The following is a 26,421-nucleotide window of genomic DNA, read 5'->3' as shown; positions in this document are numbered from 1 at the left end:
GAGGCGGGTCGGGAGGGGGCCGGGAGCGGGTAGGAGGGGGAGGGAGGGAGGAGGAGGGGCGCACAGAGCCGAGCGGCGGCGGCGGCGGCGGCGGCTGGGGACGCGCGCGCGAGGCCGGCGGGCGGCGGGGAGGCGGCTCCGGGAGCGGCTCCGGCGGCGCCAGGAAGCAGGTCCGGGAGCGTGTCCCGCGTGTCCGGCGGCGCCGGGCGGCTCACGAGGTTTGCGCCGGGCCCCCTCCCTCCCCACCTGCTCCCGGCCTGTGGGTCTGCGCGCCGGCGGCGAGGGCGCTGCTGTCCCTGCGGTGCCCCCTCCCCGTCCCGGCCGAGACACGCTGCCCGGGCCCCCGAGTGACGCGGCCCCGGTTGTCTCCGTCCCCAGATGCTCCGGGCGCCGGCCGTGCTGTGCGTGTGCGCGGCCGCCTGGTGCGCGCAGGCTCTGGCGGCGGCCGTGGGCCGACCAGCCAGCGGCAGTTTTCTAGACGACAAACAATGGCTCAGCACGGTGTCCCAGTACGACCGGGAGGCCGGACAGTGGAACCGATTCCGAGACGTAAGTCTGAGCCTTCTCGCTTTCGAGCGCGCGGCCGGGCCGGGGTGGGGAGGGGTCGCCTGGCAGACGCACTGGGTTCAGGGTCCCCAGGTCCCCGCGGTCCTGTCCCCGCCCCCAAAGGCTCGCCAGGTGCCACCTGCACAACTTTGCACGATGTCTGGCGCCGGCGGCTGGCGAGGTGTTGCGCGAAAGTGGGGTCGATCCCGCGGCTGGTGGCCCAGCCAGGAGTCCGGGGAAGGTGGGGAGATGTGGGCTTGCAGCGCCGCCGGCTCCTGAGGGATCGAGGGGTCTGGTGGCCCCAGTGGGCAGAAGTCGGGCGACGACAAGTCCTGCCACTGCGACCCTTGCTGGCCATCAGCTTAGGGTGGACCTGTCCAGGATTACGTTAGTCGCGACTCTGCGCCGCCAGGGCGGGGGCGGGGGCGGGCGCGTGTGCAGGGCGGCGGTGAGGCGGGTTAAGCTGTGGACACCCACTCCCACCCGGGAGTTTCCCAGGGACAGTGGGCTATTGTGACGCATCCTGTACCTGAGACCCCAGCCGCCGGCCGAGCGCGGTGGTCCGGGTGCGGCTGCCCCCCTCCCCCCTTCCCTTAAGCCGGCCTGGACGCGGCGAGGGGCTGGGCAGCCGCGCTCCGCACACCTGAGGACCCTGTGGGCCCTCCCGCAGCGCCACGTGCACACGCGGATCGGGTCGCGCTCCGACACGATTTGAGAAAGAGAGAGGGTGGCAGCTCAGGCTAGTTACATCCTGGACCCTCGCCCGCTGCTCCCCACACCCGCTGGGAAGTGGCCGACAATCCGTGCCGAGCCAGCGGGGTGGTGGTGGGGGTGCTGGTTCTGGCAGCGGGAGGCCACGCTCGCTCACCTTTACTTAAATTTGAACGTGGAGTCTCAGTGCTGCGAGGCGTCGGGACTGGAGGAGGATGGCGGTGCTCGCGTCTAATTCGGTTCTGGCTTCCCTGCCTCTGAACGAAGCTGGAACGTTCTGAGTGAACGCGCGTGTACAGGCAAACCCCTGCACCCCTGTTCAATCAGGCTGATGGTGATGCTGAATGCAACCAGAAGGAAGGCCAACGTGGTGTTTCTAAACCCGAGGGAAAACATCGTGCCCTCATTTGGAAAAAAATGTTGAGCGTTTGTCACTGTTTGAATAATGCTTCCTACTATGACATTTCATTACGTAAGGGCTACTTTAAAGATTTTAAAAAATGAATTTCATGCTTACTTTAATATATTTTAACCTTGAATGTCTGGCTTTATAGAAATTACTTTATTGAATTATTAAGAGCAAAACAGCCTATACTTGGACAGTTTGTAAAGGTGCTTGATTTAAACTACTGAGAAAGCTGAGTTGCTGGAAGGGTTAACTGTTCTAGTGTTTGTGAACTTCCAGAGGCAGAGTGTTGTCCTGCTGCACTCTTCATTGCTTCTTATGTGATCTCAGGGGGAAATGCATCAAAATGACATGTTAAATTTAGGTAAAGGATTTACTGAGGTGTTTTTTTTTTTTTAGGAAATATCTGTCTGAAGCACATGCACATACATGTACATCAAAATGGAATAATAACCTGTTTGAACAACCTATGCCAATTTTTAGCATTCCCACTTTCGTCAGTTCCCTTTTGTCAGGTGACTTCTGGAGGGCTTGGGGAGACAAGCCCCTCTCCCCCCCTGAACCACCTGTTGCTTATTATTAACAAGATGAAATGAGTGCTGGCAGTGTGACTTCCCAAGGCAGGATGCGCAGTGTAGAACCCTGATTCAGACCACCAACCCCACTGGCAATTTACGTGTTTACCTTGCGGGGCATTGTTAGCTTGATTTTTTTCCTGTGTTTTTCACAATGTTGTTTATTTTGGGTTCATTTTAAGATTATGAGTCCATGCAACCTGTACTGCGTGAATCTGTGTTTGAATGTTCTGCCTCTGCACTGATATCTTACATAATGGATTTGCAGACTCAGTTTATGTAAAGGCAAAGAAACAAGGAAATCTGAATCTCTTCTTTTGGCAACAATTTAACAATTGACTTCTCAATTTCCTCAGTATAAACCACAGAGAAATAGGAAAACCACACACAAACTTACAGTAAATACTGACATAGAAGACACTTCAAGTAATTTTGATCGCTGTACACAAGCAATGCTCTTTGAATAAAGTTTTGTTGCCCTTTGAAAGTGGACAAAATGTCATTATATAGACAGAGAACTTTTATCCTTCTGAAAATCATTAATGTGTTTGGTTATTGGTATAAAATTCCTGTAGAGATTCTAGTCCCCATGTTTTAGGAAAAATATAAGTTTAACTTACAGATATAAAGAAATCAACACATTTAAAAATAAGTATGGTAGGTAGGACTGATGCAGGAAAAACGGATGTGGGGCTCGAGGAGGCCTGTGTCCCAGGCTTTGGCTGAGCCGCTGGGACGTGTCCCGCCAAGTGTGGGTCCTTGGCTTCGTGCAGGAAAGAATTCAAGAGTGAGCCACAGTTGAGTACAAGTAGACTTATTTAGAGAAATACATTGAAAGGCAAGAGAAAGGCCTCAAGGTGTGGAGGTTGGGTGCTCAGATTAGAGTAAAAGTAGGTACACACTCCATAGACAAGAGTGTGGGCCGTCTCCAAAGAGGGAGAGAAGGGGCAGCTGGGAGGTGCTGTGTTGCCAGTTTTTATGAGGTCAGTGCCTCCATTTGCTAATAAGTGGAAGGACCAGTCTAACTACCTTGGGAATGGGGCTGGGATTCCCAGGAAGTTGGCCATTTCCCGCTCTGACCTTTTGGGGGCAGCCTTGGGGCTGCCCCGGCGCCTGTGGGCATGTCATTCACCACGCTAATATATTACAGTGGGCAAATAATGAAGCTCAAGGTTTATTAGAAGTTAAATCTCCCACCATCCTGAGCCTCAAGGCCTCCTGGGGGTTGAATCCTCCGCCATCCTGCTGTTAACTGCTGTGTTATTCCTTGAATGGCTGGGGCCTGCCCACTTCCTGTCTCAGGACCAGCAGGCTATGTTCAGGGTATAATTACGTGATTTTGAAAACAAAGCAAACAAAACCTCTCCATGGCAGGATGTGTCTAGCAAATACATTGGTTGCATGGCATTTTCTGCTTTTTTGGTTCAGTCTGGTGGTGGTAAAATCCAAAAGCCAACATCCTCGATGGGAATACCGGGACCTTCAGCAAGAACAGGGTGAGGGAGGCTGGTCTGGTCTGCTAGGAGAACTGGGACCCAGGATTATTATAAGGAAACGGAATCATTAGCTCATGAATCACATGGTTCATATATTACATATTTTAAACATTTATAAGTCGATTAAACTGTGCTCTTTATCATGCCACGTGAGTATGGAATTTGGAAACCAGTACATGAATCGGCAGTGAACGATACAGTTCCTCCAGCAGCCTTGTAGATTGCCGATGTCACCGGAAGGGGGGCATGTGGCAATGGAGCGTCAAGGAAAGGAAACCATGTGTTGTGAGCGATGCAGGACAAATCTAACAAAGTGCAGTGACGGCCATGCTCATTTAAATAACTCATGTAATAAGTCCAAATTCTGTTCTTAAATTTTGACGTTCAAGTGGTTCTGGCATACATCTGTTTTTCAGTAAAAATCCCTGGGACTGGGAGGTAGGGGTGAAGTGAGGACGGACATGGGGAGCACAGGAGAAGATCCTCCGTGGATAGGATAGTGGTGGACACATGTCATTAGACATTCATCCTGGCCGTCCAGTGCTCGGCCTAGGGTGAGCCCCAGGTGTACTGTGCCCTTGGGCGGCTGTGATGTGTTGGTGCAGCGTGATTGGCTGTAACAGATGTGCCAGCTGGTGGGGATGCTGACAGCAGGGAGGCCGTGGGGGGGGGCAGGGGAGAATGAGGAATCTCCGTACCCTCCTCTCTCTGTTGCTATGAACCTGAACGTGCTCTATAAAAGCAGGGTCTTAAAAAATCACAATCACAAGCACAATCACAACTCCAACATCTTAAAAAGCAAACAAAAAACTTGGGGCTGATTTTGAACATTGTTTTAAGAAGTGGTAACCATGTGTGATGCAAAACCAGCGATCAGCTTCAGTTACATTTGTTTCTTAAGTGGTTTGCAATACCCTTTAGGTATATGGGAAGCTATACTAGTAAAGTTTTACCGTTTAACTTTACAAATGCAACCTTAACACAAGATTTGCAGTGGCCCTTGGAACCAGTGTCCCCTCAGCACTCAGGCTCCTCCTTTTTGCTGCCTGGTTCTCTAAATTAAATGTTTTGTTGAGACATAATTGACAACTGCAGTTGCATATGTTTAAGGTGTAGGCGTCAGAGCGCGCACGCCTGTGTCTTGTGCAGCGATTCCCTGTGCGGCGCGTTCACAGCAGGCAGGAGCGTTACTACTTTGCTTTTCAACAATATGCACCATAAAAGGGGAACAATTATCACCGATTTGGAGAAACTGAACAAATGAGACCACCGTTCTGTCTGTTCAGGAATACCTTCTCAATCATGGATATCCACTGCTGATTTTTTAAGAAAGTACATTTTTAGTGTTTTTCTCTGTGAACTCACATTCTAAAATGCGGTACCATCATGGCTTGTCACAGATGAGAACGTGGCTGTCCTTGGGAATTCTTCACAGCCGGTCCACTGCATTTTCACCGACGTGCTTCTCTCTGTCTTGATTGTTTGATGACAGGGGGCAACTCTGTATGTAAACATTCATGACAGCCTTTGCAAACAGTGTGCCTGTTCGCAGATAAGGGTTGGCAAAGATTGCAGCCTGCAGTGTTTTTTACATTGGACTGTTGCTTATATAGTTTAAACCATTGGGGAAGGACTCAAGAGAGGGAGTGATCTCTTAAGGGAGGCACAGCTGTCCTAGAAGATTCTGAGCAGGTAGGTGACTCCAGCTGCACCGGGCTGTCCTCAGGCAGCATCTGGCCTCTCCTGGTCATCTGGGGCCTGGTTAAGCAGTGGTCCTGGTTCAGCAATGGTCGTGGTTCAGCAGTGGTCCTGGTTCAGCACTGGCCTGGTTAAGCTCTGGTTCTGGTTCAGCTCTGGTCCTGGTTCAGCACTGATCTGGTTCAGCTCTGGTCCTGGTTCAGCACTGGCCTGGTTCGGCACTGGTCCTGGTTCAGCACTGGTTGTGGTACAGCCTCCACCCCTGTGTCTTGACACCACCACCAGCAGCAGTATACTCAGCACTGGGAGGAAGCAGGGGTGGTTTTCTGGAGTCAGACGTTGGTGTACAGCCATCTCTGTGCATTTTGTCATCTTCCAAGCTGTAGCTCTGCCCTCACTAAGTCCCTGTCCCCCTCCCGCAGGCTTTGGCACCCACTGTTCTTTCTGTTGCTACTAGTCTGACTACTTTAGGGGTCCCTCATAAGTAGAATCATGGAGGATTTCTTGTCTTTTGAGGGTTGGCTTATTTCATTTAGCATAATGCCCTCAAAGCTCGTGTGTGTTATTGCAAATGGCAGGATTTCCTTCCTCTTAAAGCTCACTAATAATTCACCATGTGTCTCCACCACATTTGTTTATCCATCACCCATCGGTGGCCGCTTGGGCGGCGTTCACCTCTGGGCTGTGGTGAAGAAGGCGCCAGGAATGTGGGCATGCGGGTGTCTCTTCAGGGTCCTGCTTTCAGTCCTTGGGAGACATACGCAGCATTGGGATTGCTGGTCATGCAGGAGCTCCATGGAACTCCATACTGTTTTCCACAGTTGCTGGACCAGTTACATTCCACCAACAAGGCACAAGGTTCCAGTTTCTCCACATCCTCGCCGCACTGGTTTCTGTTTTTGGTGACAGCGGTTCTGACAGGTGTGAGGTGACATCTCACTATGGTTTTGATTTGCATTCCCCTGATGGTTAGTGATGGTGAGCATCTTTTCATGTGCCTGTTGGCCGCCTGCATGTCACCCCAGTGAAATGCCTATTCCAGTCCTTTGCCCATTTTTTAATTGAGTTTTTTGACACTGTTATTGTTAATATAGGTTTTACAAAGGGGGAAACTTAGTTTCAACAAGCTTAATTAACCTGCTTCAGATGAGTGAGGTTTCAACTTTCTTTCTAGCTCTAAATGTCGTGTTTACTTGTTTTTTTCTTATTTAACAGTGGCCACTTCAAATGAGTCATTATGAGCAACTCAAATTAGTTGTCTTTTTCTTTTGAGATGTTACGTTTGGCCCTTTTAAACAGTCACAATGACTGTATCCTTTTTTCTGCTAGACCAGTACGTTGGTAAAGACTTGGACTCTCTATCACAATTACTGAGGGGCTGTCTCCCATGCAGCTCCAGTGATGCTGCTACATTTGATCATTCAGTCTGGGAGCTACACTAGAAGACCGCGGGCAGCCTGACCGTCCTTAGTCTTACATAAGCAACACGAATGACAGGAATCCGGGAGGCCCTCTGCCCGGTGTTGCTCAAAGAGCAGAGTTTATCCTGCAGGCGCACTCATGTGACCACGCACAGTGCTGGCATTTGTACTTCCTAGTGAGGTTTCTTGATATCACAGTGCAGTTCTGAATACCTGAGGTGGGCAGGAGTGCCGTTGAAAGGAACACTGACGTGTTCACACTGAGAAAACATGGAGTGACTTGGAGTTCAGAGGTTTCTGTACTTCGTGGGGGGGCTGGGCTTACGGGAACCGCTGCATCTTTGGAAACTGTCAGGCCCGTGGTGCCCGAGGTCCACCCGCTGCAGCTGTGAATTTACTTCCAACGTAGATAAAGTGGAAAGGAAGGGGAGCTCGGTCTTACAGGCTGAGACTGGGAACATAGTTATTATCAGATGTAACCAACACCTGCACATGGAGCTGAACCCGCTGAATGCTGCTCAGCGTGGAGCAGTGAGACAGCCTGCCCATTTCTGTCCAGAGTGGATCGCTTGTTTCTCTGTATTTTCCATGTTGAATATCACTGATGTAATACTGTTGACTTTTTTAAAAAGGAAATTGCATCATATTTAAGACAGTACATGTAGCTTTTAAAATAATTTTGTTGTTTACTTATATTTTGGAGAATTTTCCATGTAGAATTTCATTGACATTGTTAAGTATGAACTGTTTCACTGAACATGAATTCTCTGTTTTGAGAATTTTGTAGCAAAAGAACAAAATAATTAGCTGCCATGCTGAAGAAAATATGTAGGGAATTAAAATTCAGTAATTTTTGTACTTTGTAGTTACTGAATTTAAGTATTACTGACCTTATTTGGTGCTAAATTTTATCCTAAGTATTTATATGAAATAAATGGTTATAGGAAATAGTCTCTGATAAAAACTAAATGTATACGATCAATTTTGAGGCATGTTGAGTGTTACAGATAATTCCGTGGGCTTTTTATTCTTAGGATAAGGAAAAGCCCATTATGTAGCAGGAATAAAATAAAGAGAAAGGCCAAAAATATAACCATTTAATCTAATCGTGTCTCCAGATATATAAAACGCTGCAGACCATTGTCTTCCTGAATCTGATAAGCTCCTGAAAATAGTAATTCGAGGGTCCCTCAGTCACAGCTCACCTTCACTGTCCTAACACCGGGCCTTTGTGACTTTTAGAATGTTTGCGTGGGGCCTTCTAGGCAGGAAAGTCTGAAATGCGAGCTACTTGCCGTGGAGGAGCGTCTGCTGAGGACAGTTCTTGCCCGTCAGAATGTCACCAGGCCTTGCAGTGTGATGTGAGAGGTGGGCTCGGGTCTTCCTGTGGGACCATCTGACCACCCCCCACCCTCCCACCCCTCGTCCCCCGGGACAGTCAGATTCATCAAAGATGAAGGTTCCCAGAAGGTCAGGTTTCTGGACCTTCGTACCAGCAAGCTCTGGCCTCGCATTGCCTGGGAAATGTCTCTGAGGTGAAGTGTGGTTTCTTGGAGCTGAGATGTTGTAACTGGATGTTTGTAAAGAACCGTGGTATCTACTGAGAATGTGAACGCAGGGCTCCCTCCAGTCATGACTGCAGAGGAGCTGAGCTGGAAGCTGAGATTTAACGTGACTTCTTGGGTGAAGTCACATTTTTAGGTGGATCAGCACGTTGAGCACGTTATCCTCAGAATTTCTTATTGATTAAACTCGCTGACTTTGCTTGCGTTATTATTTAAAATCACTTGCTTCAGGACTCGAAGTTTTCTGTTTTTTCCTTTTAATTCTACATATTTTCCTAAGTAAGAACTTTTAAAACATAGGAAAATTGCTCAGGGGGGATGACGTGTTTAGTTTAGATACCAAATTAGTAGTAAAGATAGAAGACATCCCATCCCGCAGCATTTCTGGAGTAAGAAGTATTTGGAAAAATGCATTTTGAGTGTATGCCGGGTGCCCAGTTTTGAACATCACTCAGAACCACCCCAGCTTATAGGTCAGGGAGCGGGACCGGGAAATCGTATTTCAGAAGCGCTTTGCTTGCCAAGTAGCTGGACGCCAGCTGGCCTGCACTGCTGAGAGCCTGGGGTTCGTTCTTGGAGTGGGCCCTCCCTTCTCTGACTCATGGTTTGGGGTGCATGGTGGGGTGGGGGGTGCTTGCCATCATCACGGGTGACACAGGCACCCCTGCTCGTGCTGGTCAAGTGTGGTTCCCCCACCTGGTACCCAGATCAGAAGCAGCGTGAAACATCATGTGTCACCTAAGGGCAAGGTAACAACCATGAGGATCTGGGACCTTTATTTTCCTGTTTACACACGGTCATTTTTTGAGCTGAAAGCCATTTGCTGACTCCTAGCTGGTCTGCCTGAGTGTCCCCTGAATGGCTTTCAAGTTTCCTTCTCCATGGCCCTCACCTTCGACTCCAAAAATATGTTCTCTGGGAACGAATCCTCATAAGAAGTAGGTAGTTTCAGGTATAAGTAGTCTTAGGTATAATTAAAACCCATTTGTTCTTAATTATTCAGTCTGAGTAATTTCATTTTCACTTGTTGGATTAGATTGTGATGTTTCTGTTTTTATTGGGTTATAGTCAGTTTACAATGTTGTGTCAATTTCTGGTGTAGAGCACAGTGCTTCAGTCATAATGAGTATACATGTATTCAATTTTATATTCTTTTCACCATAAGCTACTACAAGATATTGAATATATTTCCCTGTGCTATGCAATATAAACTTGTTTATCTATTTTATATATACCAAGTGGGCAGTACTCTTCCCCTGCTAAGAGTAGATCTAACATGCACCCCAGTGTTCACAGCAGCACTATTTACAATAGCCAAGACATGGAAACAACCTAAATGTCCATCGACAGATGCCTGGATAAAGAAGTTGTGGTGTATTTATACAACAGAATACTATTCAGCCATAAAAAGAAATGAAATAATGCCATTTGCAGCAACATGGATGGACCTGGAGGTCATCATTCCCAGTGAAGTAAGTCAGACAGAGAAAGACAAATATCACATGATATCACTTACAGGTGGAATCTAAAAAAAAAAAAAAAAAAAAAGATACGAATCTTATTTACAAACCAAAAACAGATTCATGGACATAGAAAGCAAAGTATGGTTACCAAAGGAGAAAGGGAGGGAGGGATAAATTAGGAGTTTGGGATTAGCAGATACAAACTACTATATATAAAATAGATAAACAACAAGGACCTACTGTACAGCACAGGGAGCTATGTTCAATTCTTTGTAATAACATATAATGGAAAAGAATTTTTAAAATGTGTATGTATAACTGAATCACTTTGCTGTACACCTGAAACTAACATTGTAAATCAACTGCACTTTGATAAAAAAATTAAAAAATAATGGATCACTGACACACAATAATATGGGTGAACCCTAAAAGAATGCTGAGGGAAAGCAGAACTGAACATTTTCCTACTCTGATTTCATTTAAGTAACACTCTGGAAAAGACAGAAGAGCAAAGCAGAACAGAGGTGCGTGGCCACTCAGACCTGGGGAAGGACACTGACCACGAAGGGATGTGAGAGAAGGTTTCCGATGATGAACTTGACTGTGGTGGGGCTTACGTGACTGTAACCCCGACAAAACTCGCTGGTCTGTGCACTTAAGAGAGTGAATATTATGCATGTAAATTGTACCTCAATAAAACACAAAAATGAAATGCCTACGATTTTATTTTTAAAATAACATTTTTAAAATTTACAATTTGAAAATTTAAATTTTTTTTAATTTGTAATTTTTTTAATTCCCAAATATACTGGATGAATGGAGTTAAGTATCTTGGGCTGAAGCTGCCAAGACCTCAAAACTTCAGATTTTGTTTGAAAGGCATGTAGGGTTTCAAAGGTAATCAGTCAAAGAATAAATCATTTGTAGCTTCTCTCTCAGCACAGGGATTAAAGGAATTGGGAAACAAACAAAACAAAATCAAAACTAAACGAATTAGCTTTATATTTTAAAAATCAGAAAAAATAAATACTGGAAAACTAAAATTCAAAAAGAAAGATGGAAGTCATGAGGCCTTAACCCACGTCACCTTCCCTGGAGACCTCCCCTGGAGGTCCTGTCTGAGGCTGTGACTTTCCAGACGTGTCTTACTCCCTGTCTGCTGTTTTCTTTTTTTATCGGTTATATTATTTCAAATATATTTTCAACTGAGTTTTAATCTTTATCGTCACTGGTGAGAAGATTTGTTTATTATTGCTCATGTAACGCCAGCACTGTAAGCCCTGGATACTAGTCTTTTTATCAGATACGTCTTTCCATTCTTTTAACAGTGTCTTCTGTAGTATAGAAGTGTTTAATGTTAAAGAAATTCAACTTACCAGTTTTTTCCACTCTTACCTTTTTTAAATTCTTTTTTATTGAAGTGCAGTTGATTTACAATGTCAGTTTCAGATGTGCAGCAGAGAGATTCAGTTACACACATTTGTACATATACACATATTTTTCAGATTCTTTTCCATTAGCCGCTATTACAAGAAATTGAGTATAGTTCCCTGTGCTCTGCAGTAGGCCCTTGTTGTCATCTATTTTGTATATAGTATAAATGAAAACAAAGTATTAAACAAGTTAATAAATTATTGAGTACAATTATTGAGCTTGGGTTTTGACACACAGACACAGCGTATAGGAACATATTTAAATGACCAAAACTAAACCGCATGTTTATACCCTATTTAATACAACTGCAGGAGCCGTAAAGGTGTAGTACATCACCACATGTACTCAACGGCTACTGTAAAACGAAATTTTAAAAAGTGTGAAGAGTTATAATGCCTGAATTGACCTTAGAAATGCAAACAGTTCATTCAGAGAATATAAATATTTAATTGTTCTTACTTGCCAGACAGCCTGCATTTCCTCCAGGCCTGAGAAGAGAAAGCTACCAAAGCCTGGTGGCCTTTTCCCACCAGGGTTCCAAGAGAAGATTAAGCTCGAAAACCCTAAAGCCACAATTCTCCAAGTGAGACCCCAGGCCAGCAGCGACAGCCTCACCTGGAAATTGGTAAGAAGTGCAGATTCTCAGGCCCCAACCACGACAAGCTTAATGGGAGCCGTGGACGGTTGCGTCCAGAAGTTCATGACACGGATAAACAAGATTATACTGTATAGCACAGGGAAATACATACAAGATCTTGTGGTTAGGGTTAGGGTTAGGTTTAGGGTAGCTCATGGTGAAAAAGAATGCCACAATGAATATATGTGTGTTCAGGTATAACTGAAAAATTGTGGTCTACTCTGGAAATTGACAACATTGTAAACTGACTATAACTCAATAAAATACAATAAGAAAAAAAAAAGTTCGTGATACAACACATCCTCTAAGTGATCCCCCGCGGGTGAAGTTTGTGGACGCCCTGACCCTGACCCTTCCCTGTTTCTCCTGCTGCACATCCAGAGGTACTGGTCACTCGTAGTCTTCAGGGAAGTTAGGAAACGGGCATCTTCCCCTTCACCATTTTCCTTCTGGAGTAACTTGCTTCTTTCTGAATGGCACCATCAGGCAGACCTGGGGGTCAGTGTGTCGGTGGTGAAGGCTCTCCATTTTCGCTTATCTAGTACGTGCTTCTGGTTCCACACAAACCCAACAGCAACAAACACCTGCATTTACGTCACTGGTTTTATTGAGCACGGTGGTGACGGCTGGAAACAGGGCTTTTATTGGGATGATGAGTAACTGGCGTTCTGAGCAGCGTGTTCCAGAATTCTGCCGGGAAAGGCCACATGGCCCCGGGTACGTGGAAAGTACGTGAAACGTGAGGAAATTAGGTGTCCTCCATGTCCACAGGGGTGTTTGCCTTGTGTGTGATGATTTGAAATAAAGTTAACGAGTCCGGGATCGAGGGTCAGATCGAGGGTCTCAGCGCGTTGAAGGGCCCCGACGTTTACCTGGAGATGTCGTGTGGGTGGGTCTGTGTGAGCACCTGGGGGATGGGCACAGCTGTGCCGGTGATTATGTGGGTGAAGTGTGTTCTGTTGCCGCTAAAATGAAAAAAAGTAACTTCCTACCAGTGTTTCTTACCATAACCTTAGTATGTTTATTACCAATGTCAGAGGAATTGCGCTGTTTCCAGAGGGGAGTGGTGATGCACTTTTTTGAGTTTGAGATTTACAATATTAGCCACTATATATAAAAATGGATTTTAAAAAGTTTCTTCTGTACAGCACAGGAGACTATATTCAATATCTTGTAATAACCTTTAATGAAAAAGAATATGAAAATGAATATATGTATGTGTATGCATGACTGGGACATTGTGCTGTGTACCAGAAATTGACACATTGTAGCTGAATGTACTTCAATTTAAAAAAAAGAAATATTACGCCATAATGCAGTGGTTTCAGCAGCAGGAGCCCAAGGGCTTCCTTCTGAATTTGAATTCTGGCTCTGAAATATACAAGCTCTGTGGTCTCGGGCATGTTGTTTATTTAGTGTCTATGTTGTGGTTTTTGCATCCTTAAAATGAAATTATAGGGACACCTGCATCTCCTAGGTTTGGTATAATCATTAGAAGAGTTAAAAATGTTAAGTTCCTTCAGGTAACATCTGGTCAGAGTAAGCGTTCCGTAGGTAATTAGTGAAATGACATGCAGACGAACTGTCGAGGTACCTGTGTCGAGGTGCCTTTCTTATAGCTACTGCTGTACGTCCAGGGCTGGCAAGCACGTTCTCCCGTCTGCGTCATTATGGTATCTGCGTGCTTTCTGTCAACAATGTACCTTTTATCATTAAGCACCTACAGTAGCAGCATCTGTCAATTTCTACCTTAAATAGTTTGTGTTCGGTGTGTCGTGTGTTGACTCAGTGACCAGTTATTTCTAACCTGTTTCGTGTATGACGTTATGTTCGGGAATGTGGAAGTTACAAAAGGAATGAGAGTTGGTCGTGGATCTCAAGGAGCTGTTTGTAGAGTGGATCAGATGTGCGTGGGATGCAGCAGGGGACTCCGAGTGGAAAGTGGTGCTTCCACCCGAAACAGGAGAGACTGGGGCGTCTCCTCCGTGCTTGGCGATGAAACACGACTGATCCTCTTGGAAACCCGGTCAGCAGCTACGAGTGCGACAGGTCAGAAATGTGCCTTTGGAAGTTCGGAGCGTCTCTGCGGACAGATCTCAGAGCCATGTCAGACTGAGCTGACCCCAGACCCGGCTCCTTCTGTCTGCATCTCACGTAAAAGCAGGACAGAAATCACATCAGTTTCGACATCCACTGCGGCACCCTTGTGTTGTTACTTCTGCTGGGTCTGATCTGTGGATCTTCATGGTTGGAGGGTACGGGTCTCACTTCGGTAGATAAAGCTTATATAAAACTGTGACAGGTTGACAAGTGCCTCATTTTGCAAAAACAGCACAAGAACTGAAATTGAGCTCTTCTGGTGTGATGCTGCCGTGGTAAAACACTTCCCACGGGCTTTCAGGAGATACTGAAGTCGGGCTCAGTGTCGATTTTACCATTTGAGTATGTTTGTTGAAGAACTGAGCAAGTAAGCCAAAGAAAACAACCAATTGACTATGCTGGCGGAGAAATGTAAAAATAGTTTCCAGCGAGCATTGAGCCCTTCCTAATAGCCAGGCAGCCCTTTTTTTCCGCATCATCCTTGTGGTCCGGGCAGTTTGTTTATCACAGTGGAAGCTCATCTCTCAGCACCCGCAGTACGTGACGTGTCGTGATGCCTGTGACGTAAATACCTACATCTTAGTGAGATGTGGTTTGTGCCTCCGGAGCGTGATGAAACATGTGTTGGTTCTGTGCTGAGGCCGCAGGGCCTCGCAGTTGGTATTTACACGGGTCTTAAGAAGGGGCGGGTGTCTCTGGGCAGCGGTTTGCGAGGAGGGCGTCTTGGGACCAGGGCGGAAGTGAACGCGGCCTGTTCTGACGTGTGTGTGGAGGACGCGTGCCCCCCTCCTGTCGCTTGATGTCTCTGCGAAGCATACATTTCACCTGTTTCTCTTCCATTAAGAGAAAATCACCTCCAAGTAAATAAAGAATAAAAACCACAGTTTCAGGATTACGACTAAGACAGCACGATTGTGTCTGAAAATTGAGAAAATGCTTCTGTATATTGAACAGAAACTCTCCTTGGTTAACGTTCAAGTGTCCCTGGACGTTTTGCTGCCTTGCCCCAGAGGGCATCCGTCACTGAGGTCCCTGCTAACCACGCACACGGCCGGCTCGTGTCAGCGAGTGGTCAAGTGAACTCTTCCCCAGGGTCCCCGGGAAAAAAGCAGGAGGAGGGGCTCAAAAGAAAAAAGAAGAGAATCCTTTAATTGACAAAGGCTCTCAGAGGGAAACTGAATTTCCGCGGGCTGTTTGTCCCTGCACGACACGTGTGATGCAACAGGTTCCTATTTCTGATGACCCTCATCTTTGATGTATTTATAACTCATGCTGTCGCCTAATTTAGCTTTTCAGTATGGAAGGTGAAAAAATTACAGTTTCTCGTTGCTTGCTAGTACATATGTCATTTATACTTGTTTTTGTTCGAACTTGGGCCAGACCCTGAGACGCAGAGACAAGCCCTAAGGCAGCTGACCTTACCCCCCATGTGGTCACCCGAGGTCTGCCGGCAGGGGGGCACTTGAGGCCTTTCCAGACTCAAGGGCTTGCCAGTGATCGTTGTGATGCTGTGGCTGCACGGCCACGGGGCTGAGGCGACTGGGAAGGCAGCTGTCAGGACAGTGATTCGGGGTGTGTGAGTTCTGTCCAGAAGGATTCGACTTCAGTGCCTGAGCCTCAGGGCTGCGAGGGGACACTGAGAACCTCTGGGGGCTCCTTCCTGAGACGGAAATATGTAAAAGAGGAAAGTGTTACAGAGAAGCTGAAAACTAAAAGGGAGGGAAAATGCTAGGGGAAGAAAAGTGTGCAGTAGTCTCTGTGGTGGCCAGGGCTGTTACTCGCTCTCCCACCTTGAGGTGGATGGAGATGGCCGTTTCCATTAGATTCAGAGAATTCTCATCTTTTAACAACTTTTTTTTTAATGATAGAGTAATATGCATTCAGGAATAAACCATGAGTTTTCCTTGTTAAATATATTTTCATATTTTATAATTGCAGAAAATTGTATAATATTCTGAGTCTGTCATAAATTACTGCTACTTACTGGTTATTACAAGATACTGAACATAGTTCCCTGTGCTGTACAGAAGAAACTTTTTAAAATCTATTTTTATATATAGTGGCTAGCACCTTTTCCCCCAGTAACCGTAAGACTGTTTACTATGTCTGTGAGCCTGTTTCTATTTTGTAGATGAGTTCACAGTGTCCTTTTTTCCTTTTTTCTTTTAGATTCCACATATGAGTGATAAGGTATTTTTCTTTCTCTTTCTGGCTTACTTCACTTAGAATGACAACCTCCAGTTCTGCCCATGTTGCTGCAAATGGCATTTTATTCTTCTTTGTGGCTGAATTTAACAACTTTTAATATATAACAAAAGTGGGAGAGCTAATACCAGTGTATTGGCTGCACATGTAACCTCACAAATCATGAAGCTTGAGCCCGGTGGTCACACCATGATGATCTCCCTGAGTTTGGGTGTCACAGTGGAGAGACTTGTTCCCCACACTCAGGAGAGCCTGAAAAGCGTTAAATCATCACCCAAGTGACAGACATTTCCTGTAAGTCGGTAACTGTCAGGTAGCCTAACTCAGGTGATGTGTCATTATTTAAGATTTAGTGATTTTATCTGAAACATATAATAATACAGCAGTTCAGGCTTAAACGCCCTGCAGTGGAAGACGTGAACTCTGGGACCCCAGGGTTAAAACTGAGACTCAGGGAATAGGAACGAAGAGAGCCAAGGATTGGTGGGAAGTTCGTGACCCTGCTTGGTTATCACCGTCCTTCTGAGTCAGTGCTCATGCCCGTCTTGCTCATGGCGGTCGTGTCATCCGTGTGTGCCGTTAGCCAGTGTGACCAGAGCTTTCGACCAGACAGCTTCACTAGCCAAGTCCTGAGCTACCTGCCCTGAATGGAAGGATCCGGGGAACCCTGCTGCCAGACGTGTCGTTGTTGAAACAGGTGGCGATGCGGTGCCTCCCAGGTTCCACTGCGTCTGCACACGGAGGCCCCGGGGTAGAGGGGGCGCTGGAGTTGCTGCCCCACCGGGCCCCGCCAGGAACACGCACAGATGGTTCTCTGAGCATCAGGGAGGGAGGCCCCCATGCCTTGGGGACCACAGGCATCTCAGTCGGGTGTTCCCAAGGTCCTGGTCAGGGTCTGGCTTCGGCTGGGTAACTTAGGGAGGGTCTAAGGAAGGGGGGCTCACTTTGGGTGGGGTGTCATCAGTACGTTAGTCCTGTGCTGGTGCATCTCAGGAGGCCTTGCAGAAGGAGGGTGTCCCTACAGCGGGGCCCTCCCTGATGTGCGGTCATCACAGCCGTTTCCCAGGCTCCTGCAGGCGGGGAGATGGTGTGGTCCCCCCACCGGAGGCCCGTGGCAGGTTTCTCATCACTTATTGCCACAGGGCTGCTCTGAACCCGCCCCCTCCGGCTGCCCTGTGGGTGTCCCAGCTCTGCTGACACTTCTCTCCAGGGCTCTTTGTCCCTGAAACCACTGATGACCTTCCTCTTTGTCCTTTCTGCTCTCCTTTGGTGCAGGGATGGGGGGCTCCTTTGGGGCCCCACAAGGAATGAGGGACTGCTTGCTCAAGGACGCAGGAATGTGACAGGAGAGCTGAGGGGTCCCGACAGCACACTGTGGGGACAGCCGAAGCGTGTGCTGGTGACAGTCCCAGTGTCCCCGTCCCTCCTGCCCACAGCGCCCGGGCAGCGGGTCGCGGATGGGACGGCACGGGGCAGGTCGGCCTTCCCCTGTGTTAGAACGTGGAGCCGTCTAGAGGACGAGGGTGACTTCAGGGACAGGTACTGTTACACCTGAGGCTGAAGACCAGGATTAGAGCCAGGTTTGGAAAGTGACAGGAGCGGGGTCCTTTGTAAAAGGAAAATTCACCACCGCTGCCTCTGCAGGAGCTCTGCCGGGGGCGGGGCCTCTGCTCCCCGAGGCCGCGGGTCTGAGTTCCTCCTTATGGGGCGTTTAGCTCTCCTTGCTGGGTTTTCAGCCGTCCAGATCCTTTCTCTCTGATAGCACATGCGGCCTCCCACCCCGAGACTGGGGAGCACAGCTCTGATCTGATTGTGTACCCGCGTTAGTGTTCGTTTTACATGTGGTATCTCTGCGTCCATCAACACCACTGCCGCTGTGTGAAGTGGCTCAGCCCTGCTCAGACACGTGGCAGCTCCGACACCACAAAATCCTTTGCCTGAAAGTGCCTGACACTGAATTTGCTTTCCCCTGGATTCTAATTAACAGCATCCAAACCGCTTACAGGATGCAATTGACCGGCGATATTAATCACACGTTCACGGAGAAATTGGCTGTTGCATTTGACTTTTTGTCTTATGTGATCTTGGCGTCTAGACACTGAGTAAAACTAAGAAGGGGCTCTTTTCACCACGCTCCCTGGACGTTTATTTTCTTGGTGGGTTTACTCTATAAAGATTTCTCCTTTTCTGCTGGATCTTGCTTCTAAATTTCTGTGGATGTGGAATAAAACCAAGAAACAGTATTTCTTGTCAAGAGGAACAGTTTATTCCAGATAATTAAACCCAGGATTGTTCGAAGGAAACAGCACGAGCATAAATTAGGTCCTGTCACGGGATATAAGTGGTTCCTCATGCGTGGATACCAACAAAGCGGTTTTGTGGGAAGCTTCAAAGAGTCATTAATAGTTTTGAAGCTTTTCAAAACTAGCACATTGGAAGAAAGCTACAAGGTTTAGTTCTGAGTTTTTAAAGTGTGCTTCACACATTGACAGATGTTTCATCTTCATATTTGACAGTATTTGAGTTTGCGTCTAAGATCTCTGCGTGTGTACTCTGATGAACGCTGGGGCTGGTTTTTTTTTTTTTTTTTGCATTTGCCCAAATGCCATTTGGAGAATCAAAGAATAAAATGTAAATGTCAAAATATAATACATTTAGAGAAACAAAAGGGGCCTTCCTGATTACGGTGGGCCCTCTTGCCCGTGGAGATCACTTAGAGCTGTGTCGTGACGCGGCCCCAGAGTCAGACTGCGCTGCAGGGAGCCCCTCCTCACTCTCCTGCTTAGAACTGGGACACGGCAGACGGTAAGTATTTGCTAAGTCATCAGGGAGGGAAATATCTAAGTTGGAATTCCTAAATTATTTTGCATTGCAGGTGTGCTACTAACACTTGGAAGTAACTAATAAAATTAACAGTTAGAAAACTGAAATGTAATAAAAGTGACAAATAGAATGGGCTGCAGTAGCAGGTGGCTGGGGCCTGAGCCTTGGCTGTGGGGCCCTGTCACGTGGCCCTTCCTCACGTGTAGGTTGAGGCGAAGAGACGCCTGCGTCACGGGCGGATGCCGGTGTTCAGAGAGTGACGGAGCACAGGAAGCGCTGCTCGAGGGGCTGTGGGCCTCGGCCTTGCTGTCACTCCGTGGTTGCGGACTCCAGCAGGTGTTAAGGACTCGGACAGATACACCAGAGTTTGTGTTTTTCTAGAAGCCGTACAGCAGCCTCCAAACATTTAGACCAGCTTTGAATCTGAGAGTAAAGACAGAGTCTGTCTCACAGTGGATCTGGTTATGACGTGCTTGCCGGTCTGTCTCCGGGCAGCCACCCTGACTGTCCCTACTCCACCCAGCCTGGCCTTCCCCTTCCCAGCAGGCCTGGTCCTCTTGCACACTCACACCACACACTCACACACACACCACACAGACCCACACACACATACCACAGAGACAGACTCCAGACTTACACGCAAACCACACACACGGACACACACACATACCACACACTCACCAGACACATACACAGACACACACCACACATACCCACACCAGACCCCCCACACACACACACGAGCTGTGATCCCTGCACTGACCCTGTGGTGCCAGGCTTCCCTGTGTGAATCCCCACTTGCTCGTACAGGAGAGGGGCTTCCGCTCCGTGTTCCCTGACCCCGGGCGTGTCAGGCCGAGGCTGATTTCTCACACCATCTGTAGCTACGTCGTGTTGCTCCTGCGATGATCTCTGCGCAGACTGTGAATGACGTGAAGACACAGGCTGCGTCTCCGTGTTTTCTCCTCCTGCTGCCAGAGCCGCCCAGGGCCTCGACCTGCAGGCTCTTTCGTGAATGTTCATGAAGCCCCCCAACTGCTCCCCTCCTGCCCCTCCCCTCCTCCCCTCCCCCTCCCCTCCCTCCCCCTTTCCTTCTGTGGATGGGCTCACTTGCGATAACCAAGATGGCAGAACCTGAAACCAAACTGACGTGACTAATCTTTTCTCACTCAGCACTTCCCTTGAGGTTCGGCCTCAGTGACGTGCCGGTGAGGAGCTCAGAGCACCAGTGAGACCGGGACCACAGATCGGACGTCAACCCGAGTCAGTACACGGTCTGTCACTTCTGGTGCATTCAAAAGACAGGAGAGGGAGGCAGAACTTTTGCTCTAAGACTGACACGTGTAATGTGGACACTGCCTTGTGTTACGTCAGACTGTTGCAGAGGGGGACTCGTTCCCTTGCAGGCGTTCTGGTGATTGGAGCTACAAGACACAGTTAGGTTGAACATTTTGTGCATTTGCTTATGAATTTCATTTCTCTCCATCTGACCTGTAGCTTTTTGTCTTCTTTCTACGAGGATGAGATCTCAGTAGCGCAGGACAGTGGACATGTGGGGTTATGTGCGAGTCTGGCGTTGTGAAAAGTGTGTGTGCTTGTGTGTGTGAACACAGACATGCACAGATATCCATACATGCTTGTTAAGAATGCCTAATTATCCTTTCAAAGCTGATCTTTTCAGATCATAAAATAAATACCAGAGGAATATCATACTTTTAAATTTAAGGCATATTATTTAGCATCTTCCTTAATATGAAATCAAGTGGGTAAATCTCAACCACACAACTTCTGGGTTTTGTTTTTATTTCAGTTGATGCAGTTGAATGCAATTAAAAATTAACTCAATTCCATGCACACTTTTACATGTGGCAGATTTTCACTCCAGTCTCTGTGTGTGGACTTGATACCCGTATGGTAACTTTAGTTTTATTGCTGTGGTTCTGAAAGCTACATTAACAGGACTATAAATTTTAAACCATTTTTAAGTTTTGGTTGCTCGTATCTGAAGTCACGCTTTCCTGATTTTCTAACTATGTATCTTGGCTATTAGATGGCCTGATGCCAAAAAAAAGTCTCAGAGCATAAGCCTAATTAATTAGTGGACACCTGAGAAAATGAACAGTTCATACTATCTTAAAACTTCGTCGATTACTTATCGTGGAAAAGGGTATGAGGAGACATATGGGTTATAATTTTTATATTGGTTTCTATTGTGTGTAGATGAAGGTTATTTAAAGGTTTTATCGCGTGCAGTTTATTATAATTAGAGTTGGAAAATGCACAGTTCTGTATAGGATTACCTGTGTTGTAAGATTTTGCTGTAATGCACGTTAATGTGAATTTTAGTGCGCAGACGCGTTTACTCCCCATAACAGGTGCTGCGTTGTGACGGCTGCAGACGAGGGAGGAGGGAATGAACTGATAATTGTCTGAAATCACATACAAATTAGAGGCAGAATATTGTTACTGATTTTATCTCACTTCTTTATCATGAGGGAAAAAGTGTCTTCTAACGTGATTTTTCTCCAGCTGTCAAGTTAGCTGCAATGCCCTCAGCCTTTTGGAGGTGTGATGCTTTGTTATTCATTGGATTCATAGCATTTTGTCAGGAAGCTCTGCCAACACAAACGCCTGACGTTTGAGGGACCCACCTGTGAGGACCTCTGTCTGCATCACGTCCGTCAGAGTGGCCGGAAGCGGGTTCACCAGTTGGAGCCAGTTTGCCGTCGATGTGGAGCAGGGACAGAGGTGGGGGCTAAGCGTTGAGAAGCCTTCATTGGGAGCAGTTTGACATGAACATTTGTATTGGTCTGTATTTAGATCGATTAACTCCGATAGTGATGGATTTGGGTCTGTGTCTTCTGTGTGTCTTTTTGTTTCATTTTAATGATTCATTTTGTTGTATTTTACTAGAGGCTCATTCTGCAGTGGTTTGGGAAAAATAACCAGTCTTGCCCGTGGACAGTTTCTGGGGCCCCGCTGCACTGCCCAGGAGGGGCAGTGATGTTATGGAGTCTAGAGATGAAAGAGGCGGGGAGATTTGAAATTCCTCGTCTAGAAAAGCTTGACAGTACAAAACTGATTTATTCTTGGTCCACTGAGGAGTTTCCAGCCCCTCTGACCTCGAGGGTCCCCATTCTGGTGGGCCTGCTTCTGGGCTTGGATGGGGTGGGTCCGGCCAGTCACTTCTAAGCAGTAAAAGGGGTGGTGGTGCTGTGATGTCTGAGGTCAGTGCAGACCATCTTCTGTCCTTGGCTCCTGGTCAGAGCCCCCGTGAGCTGCCCCATGTGGCCGGGGAGACACTGAGCCGGTGAGGAGCTGGAACCCCCAGTCTGAGGGTACAAGGTGGATCTTGCCAAAAACGCACAACAGATTGGAAGCCCCTTCTTGGTCAAGCGTCCGGGAGGGAGTGAAGCCTGGGTGGCACCTTGATTGCACCTCAGAGAGACTTCGAGGTGGTCCCGCCGAGCCCAGACCCCTCACCTTCCAGAACCACACCACGCGGGCCGGGCGCTCGCTCTCCCCCCAGGGCAGAGTGGGCTCCTGCGGGTGTGTTTCAGCCGCCGTCCTGCACATGGTCCTGTACTGACTGCAGTTCCGGTGCTTGGCTTTCTGGTACCTGGGCTGTTTTTAAATATGCTGTGTTGATGGTTTTGGTGGTATTACTATTGTTCCAGTTTTAAGGGGTCTGAAGTTTAAACCTCAAATACTGGGACAAACCATGACATATATACGTGACTAAGTTTTTGAATTGAGCAAAGGGTTCTTCTCTCAGAAATAACTCTCGCTCAGTCATGCCGCAGAGGAAGAAGGTACCAGTCACAAAGTGAAGCTTCTGGGGCAAGAAAAGACCGCACTTTAGTCGAAAGGTTTTACCCGCCACTTTGACTGTAGGTAACAGCAGCTGTGGCGCTGGGATCTGGATTTACACACGAGGAAATAAAATTACAACAGTAAGCATGACAGCAAACTGAACATTGTCTTAAACACAAAAATGGAAACTCAGTGTGAGCAAAGCGGCTTTCGATTAGTGTGTAAAAATAGAAATGTTCAGAAAGGCGTTCCCGAGTGCTCGTGGCGTAAGGACCAGCGGGAGTGGGTGGAGGTTACTCGTAAACACGTCCTCCCGCTGCTCAGTCTGGGTCGGGTCTGCGGAGCCTAGTTTTGCTGTTGGCGGAAAACAAAGCACAGAAATAAACGCTCCCTCAATAACGAACCAAGTACTAGCCTTTGTTTCTTACCATCGTGCATTGAAAAGAGATGAGCGCTGCTTCCAAAGGAGATTGGTTGCCCCGTCTCTCTTCCCCTGAAGAGGACCGGGGGCCGCACCTCTGGCCCTCACTCCGGATGCAGCCGTGACTGTCCTGTTCGGGTGGAATTTGAGACCAGGAGCCTGTTTGTCTCTCACTGGCCTGTAATGGTCGTGTGATTACGTGGAAGCAAGCCTTTAACAGGGGCCCGAGGGTCAGGGTTGCCCAGGTGGGAAGTGGGTCTGGACGCAGGGGGCTTGAGGGGAGGAGGATGGAGGGAAAGCCCAGGGAGGGAGCAGAGTCGGGGTGAGCAGGACGGCCCCAGAGAAGCCAGGACAGAGTGAGGCTGACCCCCGCCTGCTGGGTCGAGGTGCCGAGGATGCCCCAGCGTCTCTGCGGGTCACGCGGCCCCGTTCCAGGGCCTGACCCGTCACCCAGCATCAGATTCCTGGGAGGACCGACCTGGTAAGGACTTGCTGTACGGGTCGCAGCTTAAATCCCGCTCATGAGGGCGCTTGGAGGTCCCGGCTGTGCGTGCGCATGGGGCTGTCCACTTCTCTGTCTTCACAACTGACTGCATGACCCGGGGCTCCCCAGCTCTTAGTCTTTCTCTGAGGAACCAGCCCCAAACCTAGTGGCTTAGAGCCATAGTCTCTTCTCTCTTGTGGTTCTGAGTCCTGACTGTGCTGGCTCGGTATTTGTCATTTGGAGTCTCTAGGAAATGCTGGCAGTTGACTCTGGATGCCATCTGGGTGCCCGGAGGGCACGGGACCGTGGCTTCTCTCCCTGTGGCTAATGACAGCTTCTTGCACAGGGGCCTTGGACCTTGTTCCTGAGACCATCTGCCCCATGTTCTGTGGTTCCTGTAAGTCAGGGAGGCCAGACTGTGCCCAGGAGGGAAGGGCGCACCTCAGCTGAGGGCGGCAGGAGCAGGGTGCTCGTGGGGGGCCTCCTCCTACCTGTCAGGGCCTGCGGGGTCCTCATTCCCAGAGCAGGAGGCACCGTGGAGCTGGCCTTCTGGGTCTCTGTGTCCGACCTGAGCTTGGCGAGCTCTCCCCGACCTGACCGTCCCGTCAGCAGTCCTGGCTCTCAGGAGAGGCTGAGCTCCTCGAAGTCCCCGGCCACATATCACTGTTCTCTTTGTCCTTTGCATCTGCTGGAAGCAAGGTGAATGGTCATGGAATCACTGGACAAAATCAGCTCCTGAGTCTCTGATGCCACACTGACTGACGAGCAGGGTTACTCTTGCAGAAGTCGGGGCCATGGGGAGACCCCGTGGGCTTCTTTCCTACGGCCTGAGCCACGCCATGCTGGCTTCCCAGCATGCGCCACGTCGTGTACTTAAATCCGCTTTTCCTAGGGTGTCAATTTAACAGAGATATTCATCTTTAACATAATGGTCAGTGACACTTACTAGAATGTTTTCCTGGCTGTGATAAGAGGGGGAAATTGTGAGCTAGAACCGTATTAATACTTTGCATGTTTTATCTAATTTACTCTTACGCAGATTGAGGGCTTTATTATTAGTCTCAATTTTCAGAACAGAAAACTTAGAGTTGAACGATCAGAGTAAGTGGTAGATACAGAGTTTAAATGTGGTCCTTCTTTTTCAGAAACTTCACTCTTGGCCCCAATGCCCTGGTATATGTGCCTCTTTTTTTCTCTTTCTTCTTTTTCTTTCATTCTGACTCATTAATTGAAGTGTCAAGTTAGGATTTGAAAATCTGTACCAAGATAAGTTTAGCTTTAAACCTTCATAATTCTTATTTCTGGTATCTTCTTAAATTTTCATTTTTTGTCATAATTCATTTGTATATTTGAAACGTAACACTTACATGAATGACATCACTGATGAAACACTATTGCTTTTATTTTAAACAGTGTGTCACTAATGAAATACAATATACAAATTCTTCACATAATAACACAGTTATAAATGCCTTACACTGTGAATGTGTACGATCCGGGGGGACTCTGTCAGTTAAAAGCAGGACTAGGAGAGAACCATTGAGGGGGGCTGTCTCCGCGTTGACTCCGGTGCGGCGCTGACGCCATCACTTCAGGGGAGAGGTCACTGCAAAGACTGTAAAATGAAGTATCAGTACGTGTAGTTGGTAATACCACAGATGTGTATTTATTTACCTACCTTTGTCTCTGGGGCTAAGATTTCTACATTTCCAAAGTCATTTATAAGGTAGTTGTGAAATCTTACCCATCTTATACCACATAGTTTTTTGTTGGGGGGGTAGCAGAGATCGACTGAAACAAATCTGCCTTGTGAGATGTCTCATACACTCAAATATTATTTACATGTAATTTAAGTGGTATAGACAGACACTAATGACATGTGTCCCTGTAACAGACCCATCTATGTAAAACATGTACATATGCGTTTATGTGTAAGTGTGTATCTCAGCGTGTGTGTGTGTGTGTGTTCCAGTTGGATGACCAATGACTAATGAAATTTCAGATGTTCTGAGATCAGACTTCAGGCAGAGATGGGAAGCACTGTGGAAACACTGTTGCCTGAACTGTCTTGGTGTGGGTTGCCCGTGAAATCCCCCCTCCCCCCAGAACTGTTGTACTTTGAGGGTGTGAACGTGCTGTTTCAGAAACACCCATGGTTGATAATCAGCCCTTTAACCCTCACTTTATTTTTGCAATGTCTCCAAAAGTATTATGTTCTGTCTCACTTTATAATTGTGTCATAATTTTCCTACAGCTTAAAAACACTTTGTAGCAGCTGTTTAACATAAATTGCAGAACTCTTAAGGGAACCTGGGACAGAGCTGTGTCCAGTGGCCATCAGCAGTATCTCCTGCGATGATTATTTGAAAGTGTCATGTGTGCTGGCAGCTCTTCTCAGATGCGTGTTTCAGGGAGGTTTCACTGTCTCCGTGGCCGGGCACGGGGCGCCGGGCGGGTGGGTCGGTGCTGGCTGCGTGACGTCTGAATGTTGGTCTTAGGTTCCTCTTGAGCCCCCAGACTCCCCTGTCCCTGGTCAACCTCAGCTGGGTCACACACTAGGACCGTGGAGGACTGGACCTGACCTGGTTTCCTCTGCCCCACGATCCTTTGGCTCTGGGAGAAT

The 26,421-nt window shown here is 47.7% G+C and overlaps 1 protein-coding gene and 1 long non-coding RNA gene across 4 annotated transcripts in view; both read left to right on the top strand.

The window, feature by feature from the left end:
• The window catches only part of SPOCK3 (SPARC (osteonectin), cwcv and kazal like domains proteoglycan 3), a 130,354-nt gene that overhangs the window by 290 nt on the left and 103,643 nt on the right, over positions 1-26,421 (top strand). Inside the window, exons 1-2 of one of the 3 annotated variants that reach the window (XM_072952542.1) lie at positions 5-218; positions 379-549. In XM_072952542.1, the coding sequence (XP_072808643.1) occupies positions 379-549 (171 nt within the window). In that variant the 5' untranslated portion in view covers positions 5-218. Of the gene's footprint in view, positions 1-3; positions 550-26,421 lie in introns of those variants that run through there. The other 2 variants (XM_072952544.1, XM_072952543.1) reach the window with 2 other exon arrangements.
• LOC140690657 (uncharacterized) lies at positions 8,151-10,593 on the top strand. Its single transcript, XR_012065924.1, has 2 exons — positions 8,151-8,221; positions 10,366-10,593. It is a non-coding gene; the product is annotated as an uncharacterized lncRNA (long non-coding RNA).

Source organism: Vicugna pacos, chromosome 31, assembly GCF_048564905.1.
Source record: "Vicugna pacos chromosome 31, VicPac4, whole genome shotgun sequence".
NCBI classification, from domain to species: domain Eukaryota; kingdom Metazoa; phylum Chordata; class Mammalia; order Artiodactyla; family Camelidae; genus Vicugna; species Vicugna pacos.
The sequence above is the reverse complement of the archived record's forward strand: the minus strand, read 5'-3'. Positions and strand labels throughout refer to the sequence as shown.